The sequence below is a fragment of the Bubalus bubalis genome, chromosome 2 (genome assembly GCF_019923935.1).
Source record: "Bubalus bubalis isolate 160015118507 breed Murrah chromosome 2, NDDB_SH_1, whole genome shotgun sequence".
In the NCBI taxonomy this organism is placed as follows: domain Eukaryota; kingdom Metazoa; phylum Chordata; class Mammalia; order Artiodactyla; family Bovidae; genus Bubalus; species Bubalus bubalis.
In genome coordinates, this window is record NC_059158.1 from 24,642,069 (window position 1) to 24,659,001 (window position 16,933).

General features: G+C 43.5%; 2 protein-coding genes across 9 annotated transcripts; both read right to left on the reverse strand.

Annotated features, from left to right (window-relative positions):
* Nucleotides 1-1,061: 1,061 nt before the first annotated feature.
* LOC102393356 (cytochrome b-c1 complex subunit 2, mitochondrial-like) lies at nucleotides 1,062-2,621 on the reverse strand. Its single transcript, XM_044938337.1, is given in 2 exon segments — nucleotides 1,062-1,832; nucleotides 1,834-2,621. Coding segments are annotated over 2 exon segments (1,359 nt in total). The 3' UTR covers nucleotides 1,062-1,261.
* LOC102412769 (BOLA class I histocompatibility antigen, alpha chain BL3-7) lies at nucleotides 2,522-16,657 on the reverse strand. 8 transcript variants are annotated; one of them, XM_025260551.2, is made up of 8 exons: nucleotides 16,497-16,657; nucleotides 15,908-16,252; nucleotides 15,361-15,636; nucleotides 14,183-14,458; nucleotides 13,964-14,065; nucleotides 13,177-13,217; nucleotides 12,996-13,043; nucleotides 2,522-2,656 (listed from the first exon to the last, which is right to left on the reverse strand). In XM_025260551.2, the coding sequence occupies exons 1-8, from the start codon at nucleotides 16,567-16,569 to the stop codon at nucleotides 2,618-2,620; spliced, it is 1,200 nt and encodes a 399-aa protein (XP_025116336.1). In that variant the 5' UTR covers nucleotides 16,570-16,657; the 3' UTR covers nucleotides 2,522-2,617. The 8 variants fall into 8 exon arrangements, with proteins under 8 accessions (XP_025116336.1, XP_025116339.1, XP_025116338.1 ...); XM_025260553.2 differs by lacking the exon at nucleotides 2,522-2,656 and adding an exon at nucleotides 12,514-12,848 and having other exon boundaries at nucleotides 13,191-13,217; XM_025260552.2 differs by lacking the exon at nucleotides 2,522-2,656 and adding an exon at nucleotides 12,514-12,848.
* Between the last annotated feature and the right edge of the window lie 276 nt (nucleotides 16,658-16,933).

Consider the following 16,933-nt stretch of genomic DNA (forward strand, 5'->3'; position numbering starts at 1 on the left):
GCTGGCTTTATGTGTGTGTCTGCTCAGTCACTCAGTTGTGTCCAATTCTTTGTGATCCCATGGACTGTAGCCCACCAGGCTTCTCTGTCCATGGGATTTTCCCAGCAAGAAGTGGGTTGCCATTTCCTCCTCCAGGAGATCTTCCTGACCCAGGCATTGAACTGTCTCCTGTGTCTCTTGCATTGGCAGGTGGATTATTTACTACTGAGCCACCTGGGAAGCCCAAGGAGTATAATGTATGCACTACTGTTTAAAAACAATTTTTGTGAGTTAGAAATAATGTACCCATGTAGACTAGCAAAATAGTATGTAAATGTGATCTCAGTTGTAACTAGAAAAATTTAATTCAATAAATTCTGTATTACCCTAAAAAAAAAATAGCTTTGTTGTTGTTGTTATTTGGCCACCCTAGGTGGCTTGTTGGATTTTAATTGCCAACCAGGGATTGAACCCAGGCCCTCAGCAGTGAGAGCTCAAATAGCTAACCACTGGACAGCCAGGGAATTCTCAGCTTTGTTGTTATTACTACCTTTGGAACAAAACCTATTTCAACAAAAATAATGTTATTGAAACTTACTTCAGGGGTAACATTTTCTTATACTGGGAAACTAATCAAATATCTGAATTATATGAAGAGCACATTTATCACTGTTCTCTATGAGTCTAGAAAAATATTATCAAATTTTTATTCATATATGAAATAAAAGTACTTTTCCAATTACAGATTTGGTATAAAGTGAGAAAACTTTCTAAGTACAGTTTTCTATCGAAGAGGTATTTTATAAATAGTTTTGCTGTACTACTATATTTTTTAAATTATACATTTAAATATTAAATCTAGCAATGCTTAAGAGAATGAAAAGACAAGCCATAGACTAGGAGAAAATACCTACAAAATACATAACTGACAAAGCACTGTTATCCAAAATATACAAAGAATTTAAGTTCAACAATAAGAAAAAACTTGGTTAAAAAATGGGCCAATGACCTTAACTGATACTTTATGAAAGAAGACATACAGATGGCAGAACAGTACATGAAAAGATTCTCCACACCATATGTCATCAGAAAAGTGCAATTTTTTTTAATAGAATGCTTTATTGACTTTAGGTCAGTTGGGAACAATTACCTATATTTATGTTTTATATTTCATCTCACTGGAAGAAAAGATAAATGTTACATTAGAGACTTTTCACTTTATGTATTTGCTGCTCTGGGTTCACAAAACGTTCAGTTCTTTCCTGCAGTATAGGATTCAGTATTACAACTCATCAATGAAAGGTGTATGCCCCAAATTTCCACTTGCTGCCATTGACTTCCGGCCAGAAACAAACTTCTTTGCAGCATTTATGACATCAGCGTCAGCTACTGCATCAATCTGCTGAAGGACTGTGGATGGCGGCGTGTATGAACCAGCAGCTAGAGCCTGGGACCTGACTTCATCCAGGAAACCCTCAGAAGACTCCAATGACATCAGGTACCCAGCTTTCAGCTTGTTCTTGGCAGCTTGGACACCTGGATTAGAAAGGTTTCCTTGAGCAATTGTTTTTACTTGGTTATAAGCAGCCTTGATAACATCTCCAGCAGATGCAGCTTGTGAGATAGTGTAGAACCCAAAGAGTCCAGAGTCTGAGTAACTGGCATTAAAAGCAGAAACATCAAATGGCTGGTGAACTCCCTTGGCAACAGCCTGGTACAGAGAGCTGGTGGCATTACTGCCCCTCTTAACATGTGGTCCAGCACCAAGGACGTGCTGGAGAACACTGAACGCGTTTGCTTCTGCACTTCCTATGGCTGCGCTCTCTGCTACAAGAGCGGCATGGACGAGACTCTCCATTCTGTTCTCGAATTTCACCTCCATGGTACTTGGCTTTTGCACCAGATAAACCAAGGCCACCCCTTATGTTAAGAAACTGTTCAGCAACTTGCTTTAGAACAGGATGACTCACACCAAGTCCAATCAAAGCCATTCTTGCACTTGTAAAATGATTTTGTACATAGTCATGTAACTCAACTGGTGTCACTTTTCCAGTCCTATAATCAGGACAATATAAGGAATTAGCCAAGGCATTTCTGTAAGGGGCAGCATGCAAATTTTCAATGACATGAGCCTGTGGATTCTGAAAAGCCACAGCTTTGTCAATCCTTAGCTGAGGCTGAAGGGCAGCTACCTCCCAGCGTTGAGATTCTGGTGCTGTGGTGACATTGAGCAGGAACTCCATTAGAATATCAACATCATCCCGCAGGCATTCCACAGTATAGGCCATGTTTTCCCTTGTTGAAGTCACGCTTAATTTACCACCAACTGCTTCAATTCCACGAGTTATCTTGAAAGATGAAGCTCCTTTTGTAGTCAAACTGGATGCAAGACGAAGCAAATGAGAAGTTCCTAAATTGTTGGAGTTCTCATATCTGCTGCCTGCTTTAATGAACAAACCAATTCTTGATGCAGTCGCATAGTTTTCGAGAGAAGCAATCACTAAACCATTTGGTAACCTGGTAAACTCAAGGTCCTGAGGATGTGGAGGCACTCCTGCAGGGGCTGCTGTGGCTTTAACTTTAGGAGCAACTTTGAGGGAATAAAATCTCGAGAGGGACCCGGCTCTGGTTAACAGCTTCATTGCTCAAGATTGTTCTGAGCCTCGGTCTCTGCCGCCTTAGAAGAAAGCAAGATGGTCAGAAAAGTGCAAATTAAAACAACAAAAGAGTCCTACAACATACCTATTTGGACAGCCAAAAAGCAGATGCTGAAACACCACATGCCAATAAAATACGGAGACTAAAGAAATCTCATTCATTGCTGATGGGAATGCAAAACGATACAGTCACTTCGGAAGAGAGTTTGGCGGTTTCTTACAAAACTAAACACATGCGTATACAATTCATTAATTGTGCTTCCTGCTATTTATAAAGAGGAGGTAAAACCATACACACACGGAAACCACACCCAGGTGTCAATTTTTCTATATTGAGCTGATTTATCATAAAAGAACAGCAAGACTTGTGATTTATGCTGCTGCTGCTGCTGCTGCTAAGTCGCTTCAGTCGTGTCCGACTCTGTGCGACCCCAGAGACGGCAGCCCACCAGGCTCCCCCGTCCCTGGGATTCTCCAGGCAAGAACACTGGAGTGGGTTGCCATTTCCGTCTCCAATGCATGAAAGTGAAAAGTGAAAGTGAAGTCGCTCAGTCGTGTCCGACTCCTAGCGACCCCATGGACTGCAGCCCACCAGGCCCCTCTGTCCATGGGATTTTCCAGGCAAGAGTACTGGAGTGGGTTGCCATTGCCTTCTCCCTTTTTGTTTGTAATTTAAGAACTGAAGATTGGCATTCACTTTTTGTTGATATTCTCTAAGCTTCACTGTACACACACAGCTTCTGTCACATAGAATTGCCCATAATTAGCTGAAGTTGAACTACTCAAACTAAGATTTCAAGTTAATATTATATCTTTTTCTTTTTTTGCCGGGGGCGGGGCACACTGCTGCATGTGGAACTTCCCCAACCAGGGATGGAACCCATGTCCCCTGCAGTGGAAGCACAGAGTCTTAACCACTGGACCACAAGGAAGTTCAAAGTTAACATTATATCTGATCAGAAAGTAGAGTGAATCATTTACTTTGAAAATAAAATACAAAAGAAGGCGGAGGAATAGGACGGGGAGACCACTTTCTCCCCCACAAATTCATCAAAAGAACATTTAAACGCCAAGTAAATTCCACAAAACAACTTCTGAATGCCGGCAGAGGACATCAGGCACCTAGAAAAGCAGCCCATTGTCTTCGAAAGGAGGTAGAAAAATATAAAAGACAAAAAAAGAGACAAAAGAGGGAAGGACGGAGTTACGTCCAGGGAAGGGAGTCTTAAAAAAGAGAGAAGTTTCCAAACACCAGGAAACACTCTCACTGCCAAGTCTGTGCCGAGCCTTGGAAGCACAGAGGGCAACATAACAGGGAAGAAAAATAAATAAACAATTAAAACCCACAGATTACGAGCCCAACGGTAACTCCCCCAGCGGAGAAGCAGCGCAGATGCCTGCACCAGCCACTAGCAAGCGGGGGCGGGGCAGGGAGGCGCGGGCTGCATCACTTAAAGATCTGGCCTGAATGCCCGGAGCGCTTTCTGCGCGAACTAACTTGGACTAGCAAACCAGACTGCGGGACAGATACCACACGAAAAGCCAGTCCTAACCTAAGAAGCCACCACGCCCACGCACAGAACAAAGGCTGAACAGAGATAGCCGGCTGCAGACCATCCCCCTCTGGTGACAGGCAGCCAGAGCCGGAAGGGGGCAATCGCAGCCCCAGAGAGATGTTATCTACAAAACTGTAAGCAGGCGTTTTTGCAAACTAAGACTTCTTGGTGTTCTGGACGGTCAACATCCGCCTGAGAAGGTGCGCCGGTTGTACACCCAGAAAAGCGAGCGGCCGGGAGGCGATAAGTCGCAGCGACCACAGTCGCCAAACACCTCATCACCTGAGCTGCTCAGACCCGGGAAGTGCACAAAACTCAGGCCCAACCGAGTCTGCGCCTCTGAGGACTACCCGAGTGCCTGAACCTGAGAGGCTTAGACCTGGGAGGTGCATGCAGCCCAGGGCTGGCCTCCGATGGTTCCCTGCGGAGCAACCTAGAGCCTAAGCAGTGTGGGCAGGGAAGCTACACCCGCCGCCAGCGGAGGCAGGCCCAGTGTGGCTGAGGCACTGCGAGCACACACCAGTGTTATTTGTTTGCAGCGTCCCTCCCTCCCCACAGCGCGACTGAACAAGTGAGCGCCCCCCTCCCACCAAAAAAAGTGTCCACCACCGCCCCCTTGTGTCAGGGCAGAAATCAGACACTGAAGAGACCAGCAAACAGAAGAAGCTATAACAGAGGGAACCACCTAGGAAGCGACAGGTGCAATAGATTAAAACCCTGTCGTTAGTACCGACTACATAGGAAGGGGCCTATAGATCTTGAGAAATATATGCCAGACCAAGGAACTAGCCGAAAATGAACTCCCACAACAACACCAGACAAAGTCCTAGATATATTTTTACTATTTTTACGATCATTCTTTCTTTTTTTTTATTTTTTAAAAAAATTTAAGTCCTCTATTACTCCCTTAATTTTCACTTTTATAACCTACTATTTGCAAAAAAAAAAAGACCCTATTTTTTTAAAAGCAAACTTCATATATATATTTTTTATAATTTTTGTGACTTTGTTTTTTTTCTCTTTCTTTCATTTTTTTTTCTTCTTTTCTTTAACATCGTATTTTTGAAATTCCAAACTCTACTGTAGATTTTTAATTTTTGCTTTTTGGTATTTGTTATCAATTTTGTACCTTTTTTTAAAATAATTTTTGTGACTTTTTTTCTCTTTTTCTTCTTCTTTTCTTTAACATTGTATTTCTGAAATTCCAAACTCTACTCTAGATTTTTAATTTTTGCTTTTTTGTGCTACTATTGCTAAGTCACTTCAGTCGTGTCCGACTCTGTGCCACCCCATAGACGGCAGCTCACTAGGCTCCCCCGTCCTTGGAATTCTCCAGGCAAGAACACTGGAGTGGGTTGCCATTTCCTTCTCCAGTGGATGAAGGTGAAAAGTGAAAGGGAAGTCACTGAGTCGCATACGACTCAGCGACCCCATGGACTGCAGCCTACCAGGCTCCTCCATCCATGGGATTTTCCAGGCAGGAGTACTGGAGTGGGGTGCCATTGCCTTCTCTGTTGCTTTTTTGTATTTGTTATCAATTTTGTACCTATATTTTTTTTATAATTTTTGTGACTTTTTTTTTCTCTCTTTTTCTTCTTCTTTTCTTTAACATTGTATTTCTGAAATTCCAAACTCTAGATTTTTAATTTTTGCTTTTTGGTATTTGTTATCAATTTTGTACCTATATTTTCTTTATAATTTTTGTGACTTTGTATTTTTTAATCTTTCTTTTTCTTCTTCTTTTCTTTAACATTGTATCTTTGAAATTCCAAACTCTACTCTAGATTTTTAATTTTTGCTTTTTGGTATTTGTTATCAATTTTGTACCTTTAAGAACCCAATCTTCAGTACCCATTTTTATTTGGGAGCGAGATTACTGGCTTGACTGCTCTCTCCCTCTTTGGACTCTCCTTTTTCTCCACCAGGTCGCCTGTGTCTCCTCCCTAACCCCTCTCTGCTCTACCCAACTCTGTGAATTTCTGTGTGTTCCAGACAGTGGAGAACACTTAGGGAACTGATTACTGGCTGGATCTGTCTCTCTCCTTTTCATTCCCTCCTTTTATCCTCCTGGCCACCTCTGTCTCCTTCCTCCCTCCTCTCTTCTCTGTATGACTCTGTGAACATCTCTGAGCAGTTCAGTTGTGGAGTGCACATAAGGAAGTGATTACTGGCTAACCTGCTCTCTCCTCTGTTGATTCCACCTCACCTCATTCAGGTCACCTCTAACTCCCTCCTCCCTCTTCTCTTCTCCATGTAACTCTGTGAACCTCTCTGGGTGTCCCTCACTGTAGAGAAACTTTTCATCTTTAACCTAGATGTTTTATCAATGGTGCTGTATAGAAGGAGAAGTTTTGAGACTACTGTAAAAATAAGACTGAAAACCAGAAGCAGGAGGCTTAAGTCCAAATCCTGACTCCAGAGAACTCCTGACTCCAGGGAACATTAATTGACAGGAGCTCATCAAACACCTCCATACCTACACTGAAACCAAGCACCACACAAGGGCCAACATGTTCCAGAGCAAGACATACCACGCAAATTCTCCAGCAACACAGGAACACAGCCCTGAGCTCCAATATACAGGCTGCCCAAAGTTACTACAAAACCATAGACATCTCATAACTCATTACTGGACACTTCACTGCACTCCAGAGAGAAGAAATCCAGCTCTACCAACCAGAACACTGACACAAGCTTCCCTAACCAAGAAACCTTGACAAGCCACCTGTACAAACCCACACACAGCAAGGAAACTCCACAATAAAGAGAACTCCACAAACTGCCAGAATACAGAAAGGATACTCCAAACTCAGCAATATAAACAAGATGAAGAGACAGAGGAATACCCAGCAGGTAAAGGATCAGGATAAATGCCCACCAAACTAAACAAAAGAGGAAGAGATAGGGAATCTACCTGATAAAGAATTCTGATTAATGATAGTGAAAATGATCCAAAATCTTGAAATCAAAATGGAATCTCAGTTAAATAGCCTGGAGACAAGGATCGAGAAGATGCAAGAAGGTTTCAACAAGGACCTAGAAGAAATGAAAAAGAGCCAATATATAATGAATAATGCAATAAATGAGATCAAAAACACTCTGGAGGCAACAAATAGTAGAATAACTGAGGCAGAAGATAGGATTAGTGTATTAGAAGGTAGAATGGTAGAAATAAGTGAATCAGAGAGGAAAAAAGAAAAACGAATTAAAATAAATGAGGACAATCTCAGAGACCTCCAGGACAATATTAAACGTTACAGCATTCGAATCATAGGGGTCCCAGAAGAAGAAGACAAAAAGAAAGACCATGAGAAAATACTTGAGGAGATAATAGTTGAAAACTTCCCTAAAATGGGGAAGGAAATAATCACCCAAGTCGAAGAAACCCAGAGAGTCCCAAACAGGATAAACCCAAGGCGAAACACCCCAAGACACATATTAATCAAATTAACAAAGATCAAAGACAAAGAACAAATATTAAAAGCAGCAAGGGAAAAACAACAAATATCACACAAGGGAATTCCCATAAGGATAACAGCTGATCTTTCAATAGAAACTCTTCAAGCCAGGAAGGAATGGCAAGACATACTTAAAGTGATGAAAGAAAATAACCTACAGCCCAGATTACTGTACCCAGCAAGGATCTCATTCAAATATGAAGGAGAAATCAAAAGCTTTACAGACAAGCAAAAGCTGAGAGAATTCAGCACCACCAAACCAGCTCTCCAACAAATGCTAAAGAATATTCTCTAGACAGGAAACACAAAAACGGTGTATAAACTCGAACCCAAAACAATAAAGTAAATGGCAACGGGATCATACTTATCAATAATTTCCTTAAACATAAATGGGTTGAATGCCCCAACCAAAAGACGAAGACTGGCTGAATGGATACAAAAACAAGACCCCTATATATGTTGTCTACAAGAGACCCACCTCAAAACAGGGGACACATAGAGACTGAAAGTGAAGGGCTGGAAAAAGATTTTCCATGCAAATAGGGACCAAAAGAAAGCAGGAATAGCAATACTCATATCAGATAAAATAGACTTTAAAACAAAGGCTGTGAAAAGAGACAAAGACGGTCACTACATAATGATCAAAGGATCAATCCAAGAAGAAGATATAACAATTATAAATATATATGCACCCAACATAGGAGCACTGCAATATGTAAGACAAATGCTAACAAGTATGAAAGGGGAAATTAACAATAACACAATAATAGTGGGAGACTTTAATACCCCACTCACACCTATGGATAGATCACTAAACAGAAAATTAACAAGGATACACAAACTTTAAACAATACAATAGACCAATTAGATCTAATTGATATCCATAGGATATTTCACCCCAAAACAATGAATTTCACCTTTTTCTCAAGCGCACATGGAACCTTCTCCAGGATAGATCACATCCTGGGCCATAAATCTAGCCTTGGTAAATTCAAAAAATTGAAATCATTCCAAGCATCTTTTCTGACCACAATACAGTAAGATTAGATCTCAATTACAGGAGAAAAACTATTAAAAATTCCAACATATGGAGGCTGAACAACATGCTGCTGAATAACCAACAAATCACAGAATAAATCAAAAAAGAAATCAAAATTTGCATAGAAACAAATGAAAATGAAAACACAACAACCCAAAACCTGTGGGACACTGTAAAAGCAGTCCTAAAGGGAAAGTTCATAGCAATACAGGCATACCTCAAGAAACAAGAAAAAAGCCAAATAAATAACCTAACTAAGAAGGCAATGGCACCCCACTCCAGTACTCTTGCCTGGAGAATCCATGGACGGAGGAGCCTGGTTGGCTGCAGTCCATGGGGTCACTAAGAGTCGGACACGACTGAGCAACTTCACTTTCACTTTTTACTTTCATGCATTGGAGAAGGAAATGGCAACCCACTCCAGTGTTCTTGCCTGGAGAATCCCAGGGACGGGGAAGCCTGGTGGGCTGCCGTCTATGGGGTGGCACAGAGTCGGACACGACTGAAGTGACTTAGCAGCAGCAGCAGCAGCACACCTAAAGCAACTAGAAAAGGAAGAAATGAAGAACCCCAGGGTTAGTAGAAGGAAAGAAATCTTAAATTAGGGCAGAAATAAATGCAAAAGAAACAAAAGAGACCATAGCAAAAATCAACAAAGCCAAAAGCTGGTTCTTTGAAAGAATCAATAAAATTGACAAATCATTAGCCAGACTCATCAAGAAACAAAGGGAGAAAAACCAAATCAACAAAATTAGAAATGAAAATGGAGCGATGACAACAGACAACATAGAAATACAAAGGATCATGGGACTACTATCAGCAATTATATGCCAATAAAATGGACAACGTGGAAGAAATGGACAAATTCTTAGAAAAGTACAACTTTCCAAAACTGGACCAGGAAGAAATAGAAAATCTTAACAGACCCATCACAAGCACGGAAATTGAAACTGTAATCAGAAATCTTCCAGCAAACAAAAGCCCAGGTCCAGACAGCTTCGCAGCTGAATTCTACCAAAAATTTAGAGAAGAGCTAACACCTATCCTACTCAAACTCTTCCAGAAAATTGCAGAGGAAGGTAAACTTCCAAACTCATTCTATGAGGCCACCATCACCCTAATACCAAAACCTGACAAAGATGCCACAAAAAAAAGAAAACTACAGGCCAATATCACTGATGAACATAGATGCAAAAATCCTTAACAAAATTCTAGCAATCAGAATCCAACAACACATTAAAAAGATCATACACCATGACCAAATGGGCTTTATCCCAGGGATGCAAGGATTCTTCAATATCCACAAATCAATCAATGTAATACACCACATTTACAAATTGAAAAATAAAAACCATATGATTATCTCAATAGATGCAGAGAAAGCCTTTGACAAAATTCAACATCCATTTATGATCAAAACTCTCCAGAAAGCAGGAATAGAAGGAACATACCTCAACATAATAAAAGCTATATATGACAAACCCACAGCAAACATTATCCTCAATGGTGAAAAATTAAAAGCATTTCCCCTAAAGTCAGGAACAAGACAAGGGTGCCCACTTTCACCATTACTATTCAACATAGTTTTGGCCACAGCAATCAGAGCAGAAAAATAAATAAAAGGGATCCAAATTGGAAAAGAAGTAAAACTCTCACTGTTTGCAGATGACATGATCCTTTACATAGAAAACCCTAAAGACTCCACCAGAAAACTACTAGAATTAATCAATGAATATAGTAAAGTTGCAGGATATAAAATCAACACACAGAAATCCCTTGCATTCCTATACACTAATAATGAGAAAATAGAGAAATTAAGGAAACGATTCCATTCACCATTGCAATGAAAAGAATAAAATACTTAGGAATATATCTACCTAAAGAAACTAAAGACATATATATAGAAAACTATAAAACACTGGTGAAAAAAATCAAAGAGGACACTAATAGATGGAGAAATATACCATGTTCATGGATTGGAAGAATCAATATAGTGAAAATGAGTATACTACCCAAAGCAATTTATAGATTCAATGCAATCCCTATCAAGCTACCAATGGTATTCTTCACAGAGCTAGAACAAATAATTTCACAATTTGTATGGAAATACAAAAAACCTCGAATAGCCAAAGCAATCTTGAGAAAGAAGAATGGAACAGGAAGAATCAACCTGCCTGACTTCAGGCTCTACTACAAAGCCACAGTTATCAAGACAGTATGGTACTGTCACAAAGACAGAAATATAGATCAATGGAACAAAATAGAAAGCCCAGAGATAAATCCACGCACGTATGGACACCTTATCTTTGACAAAGGAGGCAAGAACATACAATGGATTAAAGACAATCTCTTTAACAAGTGGTGCTGGGAAAAGTGGTCAACCACTTGTAAAAGAATGAAACTAGAACACTTTCTAACACCATACACAAAAATAAACTCAAAATGGATTAAAGATCTGAACATAAGACCAGAAACTATAAAACTCCTAGAGGAGAACATAGGCAAAACACTCTCCGACATACATCACAGCAGGATCCTCTATGACCCACCTCCCAGAATATTGGAAATAAAAGCAAAAATAAACAAATGGGACCTAATTAAACTTAAAAGCTTCTGCATAACAAAGGAAACTATAAGCAAGGTAAAAAGATAGCCTTCAGAATGGGAGAAGATAATAGCAAATGAAGCAACTGAGAAACAACTAATCTCGAGAATATACAAGCAACTCCTACAGCTCAATTCCAGAAAAATAAATGACCCAATCAAAAAATGGGCCAAAGAAGTAAATAGACATTTCTCCAAAGAAGACATACAGATGGCTAACAAACACATGAAAAGATGCTCAACATCACTCATTATCAGAGAAATGCAAATCAAAACCACTATGAGGTACCATTTCACACCAGTCAGAATGGCTGCGATCCAAAAATCTACAAGCAATAAATGCTGGAGAGGATGTGGAGAAAAGGGAACCCTCTTCCACTGTTGGTGGGAATGCAAACTAGTACAGCCACTATGGAGAACAGTGTGGAGATTCCTTAAAAAACTGGAAATAGAACTGCCTTATGATCCAGCAATCCCACTGCTGGGCATACACTCTGAGGAAACCAGAAGGGAAAGAGACACGTGTACCCCAATGTTCATCGCAGCACTGTTTATAATAGCCAGGACATGGAAGCAACCTAGATGTCCATCAGCAGATGAATGGATAAGAAAGCCGTGGTACATATACACAATGGAGTATTACTCAGCCATTAAAAAGAATACATTTGAATCAGTTCTAATGAGGTGGATGAAACTGGAGCCTATTATACAGAGTGAAGTAAGCCAGAAAGAAAAACACCAATACAGTATACTAACGCATATATATGGAATTTAGAAAGATGGTAACAATAACCTTGTATATAAGACAGAAAAAGAGACACTGATGTATAGAACAGTCTTTTGGACTCTGCGGGAGAGGGAGAGAGCAGGATGATTTGGGAGAATGGCACTGAAACATGTATAATATCATACGAAACGAGTTGCCAGTCCAGGTTCGATGCACGATACTGGATGCTTGGGGCTGGTGCACTGGGACGACCCAGAGGGATGGTATGGGGAGGGAGGAGGGAGGAGGGTTCAGGATGGGAACACGTGTATACCTGTGGTGGATTCATGTTGATATATGGCAAAACCAATACAATATTGTAAAGTTAAATAAAATAAAATATATATAAAAATAAAAAAAATAAAATACATAAAAATTACAAAGACTTTGTCAATCTAACATATGATCTCAAAAGGCAATGGCTAAATTAGGAACCACTCAGCCACTTTCAAAATATGTTTTCAAAATGATATTTTTTACATAGGTTTATTGAGGTAGCACTGATATACAACAAAGAACTGCACATATGTAAATAAACAATACGATAATACACAAACACCTATGATACCATTACACAATGGTGGGGGGAAGAAATGGAGGCCATTGTGGGCAGGGGTGGGTCAGCCTCCCCACTTTCTCACATTACAGTACAGGAACACAGACACATTCAGACATCTCTACAAAAAAAGAAGTCTGGGTTCTGAAGTCATAGAGTGGAGGCACAACTTTTTTCACATAGAGTGAACACAACTTCTTTCACTCAGTTCCACACAAGCCATCAGTTTCACACTATAAAAGAAAATAATCAAGAATAAATTCAGGTCAGTCATCATAGGTGGGGACATTCTGAACAAATTTCCACTACTCAAAATGTTCAAATCCAGAGCATCCCCATAACCCAACCCCTCTCCCACTTCTGGCCCTCCAGAGTCTCACCTTTAGGAGCCATGAGAGATACATTAGGGCCTCAGATCCTGTCTTCTCCTGGGATAGAACAGAACTTGGTCAGAGCCCACAGGAGTTAAGACTAAAGGAGACAATACAAGGTGGGTGAACCCCTCCAGGGGGTTCCCATCTACACTATCTCAAGGGTCTCAGGGTTCACCCATACACACACCTGTCCATACTTACTTGCAGTCTGAGTATAGCTCCCTCCATCTGTGGGTAAAAGATATCATGTGAGAGGCCTGGGGGGAGGCAGAGCCTTGAGGTTCTATAGGAATCCCTTAGTCCTGAATCCCAGGGAATTTTCCAGAACCGTGAATGCAGATCCAGGGCAGGATTGAGAAACATGAGGAAAGAGGGTTTATGGGAACTGTACCACTCCCGTTCTGGATGTCTATACTTAGCTGCTAGAAATCAGATCCCCATTACGGGAATCATCAAAGTGAGAAGGTAATCCTCTTTTACACACATGCCTTTCAAAAGAGTGTTAGAGGGCTTCCCTGGTGGCTCAGTGATAAAGAATTCGCCTGCTAATGCAAGAGACACAGATTCGATCCCTGGTCCAGGAAGATTCCAAATACTGTGAAGCAACCAAGTCCCTGAGCCACAACTCTTGAGCCTGTGCTCTGGAACCCGGGAGTTGCAACCACTGAGCCCACACGCCCTAGAGCCAGTGCTCCACAACAAAAGAAGCCATCGCAAGGAGAAGCCCGCGCACAACCACTAGAGTAGCTCCCGGCTCACTGCAACTAGAGAAAACCTGCGCAGTAACAAAGACCCAACGCGGCCATAAATAAATAAAATTATTTTTAAAAAAGAGTGTTAGAAACAGGACCTCAGACTGGGTAAGTGCGTGTATGTAGATGGTGCCTCCCAGCACTGAGGCAAGAGACTGGACATTTTCTGTCTTGAAACCCTCTGGGAGCACAAGAAAACTCAGATTTCACTCCTCTCCCTACCTGAGCGTTTCTTCCTCCAGATCACAGCTCCAGCCACTGCCAATACGAGGAATACCAGGCCAACAATGATGCCCATGGTGAGGAAGAGGGTCTGAGGAGGTTCTGTGGAGTCAAGGGAAGAGCCCTGACCTCAGGCTTGAGCCCTGACATTGCTGAACTGACTCCTGAAGGGCTCCTGCTTTATCTGAGAGGACACTCCAGCCCCATCCCCCTCCTTACCCCATCTCAGGGTGACGGGCTCCTGAAGCCCCTCATGCTGCACATGGCACGTGTATCTCTGCTCCTCTCCAGAAGGCACCACCAGGGCTGCCCACTTCTGGAAGGTTCCATCTCCTGAAGGCCTGGTCTCCACAATCTCCATGTCCTGGGTCTGGTCCTCCCCGTCACGCTGCCAGGTCAGTGAGATCTCTGCCCGGTAGAAGCCCAGGGCCCAGCACCTTAGGGTGACCTCACGGTCAGAGATGGGGTGTCGGGTCACATGGGTCTTCGGAGGAACTGAGGAAAAAGGTGAGAAAATTTAGGAACTTTGTATTAATTCTAACAGCCCACATGAGGGGGCACTTCTGTGACCATTCTGAGAATGGAGGGAATAAATGGTGTGAGAGGTGAGAGTGCAAAAGACATGAGCCTGGACCCCAGGATATGGGAAAACTTCTTATGCTTTGAGAAGTTCTAGAAACAGGATAAAACAGCCCAGGGTAGGAGGCTCCAGGTCTCTGAGTGAGACAATACAGACTTCTGGTCCTGACCTAGGTGAAGACCGAGTTGACTCAAAAAATCTGGAGCTCAGGTGGCCAGTGAAGAAGGCATGGGGCAGAGAAAAAAGTGAGAGAGTAAAGCACTAAGACTTAGGCCAAAGTCAAATAAATCTGCTAATAAATTATTTCAGAGACCTCCACATCCAGAGAGACAGAACCTTTTAATTGTCCTGAGAAGGACATTTGGTTTTTAAACAGCCTCACAGAACACAGCAAAAACAAGATGCAAAGAATACCTGTTAAGCAAATGAATGTAACAACGTATTTAAACCTGAGAGTGTCACTGCTTTAGAATTCTTTACATCTGCTTCTTCTCCACACCTCTTGCTTCTCTAGCCCTTCTCTCTGTTTCTCACATCCCTCATCCCCCTTAGTCTCCACCAACTTCTCATCCCTGAACTGTCGCACAAGAACCACCACCTAACCTGCCACCCATAGACTATTCTCTCCACAGTGGTCAGGAGTGCCATTTCAGACACTGAGTAAGAATCTTTAAGCCTTACTCTAAGGATCCAAGTGGTGGAGGAGAGGGGGAAGAATGCTAGTGTCAAGCCTATGCTTTTGCCCTTAAGGTTGGGCTAGTTGGAGGTACAGCCCCAACCTGAGGTGAGATCTGGGAGGGCCCGGGGCCCCTGGTACCTGCGCGCAGTAGCGTCTCCTTCCCCTTCTCCAGGTATTTGCGAAGCCAGTCCACGCAGTCGGTCTCCAGGTATGCCCGGTACAGTTCCGCTGTTCCCTCCATCTCCCACTTGCGCCGGATGATCTGAGCCACCGTGCCCGCCGCGGACCAGGAGCGCATGTCCTCGTTCAGCGTGATGTAATCCACGCCGTCGTAGGCGAAGTGCTCGTACCCTCGGACAATGCGGCCGTCCGGCCCGACATCGCAGCCAGACAGCCAAAGGAAGCTGTGCGATTCTGCCCCGCCCCCGCGGTTAGCACCGCCCACTTAGCCCCCCCAGCGCTCAACCTAGCTTTCCTCCCTCTCCAGACTCCCGGGCGGTGATTGCTCAGAGCCCGTTTTTCTCCTAAGTTGAAAACGCAATCCCTGTGAATCCTAGTTCCTAGTGGGCTCTTCCCAGACCGAAGAGAGGTCGGAGGATCTCCTGACCTCGGGGGCGAAACCTCGGACCCGGGAACTCAGGGGGACCCCGGGTCATCGCAGGGGAATGCAGGGCTTGAGACTCACCCAACTCGCTGTGGTTGTGGTTGCCAACGATGACCTTCAGGTTCGACCGCGAATCCTGCGAATGTTCTCTGGCTATCTGGGTTTGCCGGTCCCAGTACTCTGGCCCCTCCTGCTCCATCCACGGCGCCCGCGGCTCCACCCTCGGATTCGCGGTGTCGCTGTTGTATCTTACGAACTGAGTGTCGTCCAGATAACCGACAGATTGATAAAGGTCCCTCCCGAGGTTAGGACGCGATACCAAAATATGGAAGTACCTCAAGGAGTGGACCCCTGGGGCCGGGAGGGGCTGCCACCCGGGCCGACGCTCCTTCGGGCGCGGGTCCCCATGTCCGAGGTGAATGTGACCTGTAGGGGATAAGGGGACGAGGGGGCGTGCGAGACGGAAGAGGGCCGGTGGGAGACTCGAGTGGTGAGAGGAGAGGGCTGGAGGCTCGGAAGGGACAGGGGAGGGTCAGGACGGGACGGGGCCGAGGTAGTGGGTTTGGTCTCGGGGCCATAGAAACGCGTCTTCCCCGGCTGTCCTTCGCCCCAGACAGGCGGTCCCCTGGCTTCTCCTGCAGAGGCTATTTCGTCTCGACCCCGCACTCACCCGCCCAGGTCTCGGTCAGGGCCAAGGATCCCGAGAGCAGCAGGAGGAGGGTTCGCGGCTCGGTGACCCTCATGCTTGGGATTTTGGACGAATGTGAGTTCGAACTAGTCTGAGAACTTCGTAACAGGGAACCGCGGTGGCGCTGATTGGCTTCCCTAGAAACCAATAGACCGAGACCTGGAGCATCATCATAGGTTTCCAGGAAGAAGGACCTGACACAGTTTGAGAGAGAAGTGAAACTGTGGGGAGGTGATGGGGAATCCCCAGTGCTTAGCTTCAGTGTCCCAGACGCCAACCCCCGCCCCTAGAACCTGAGACCTTGAGCGCCACACCCAGGGCACCTGGGACTTTGTGCCCCGCCCCTCTCCTCAAGGCTGCACCAAGAGCACTTTGCCTCCCTGGCGCTGGGACTGTTTGAGAAAACCAAGGAGAAACCT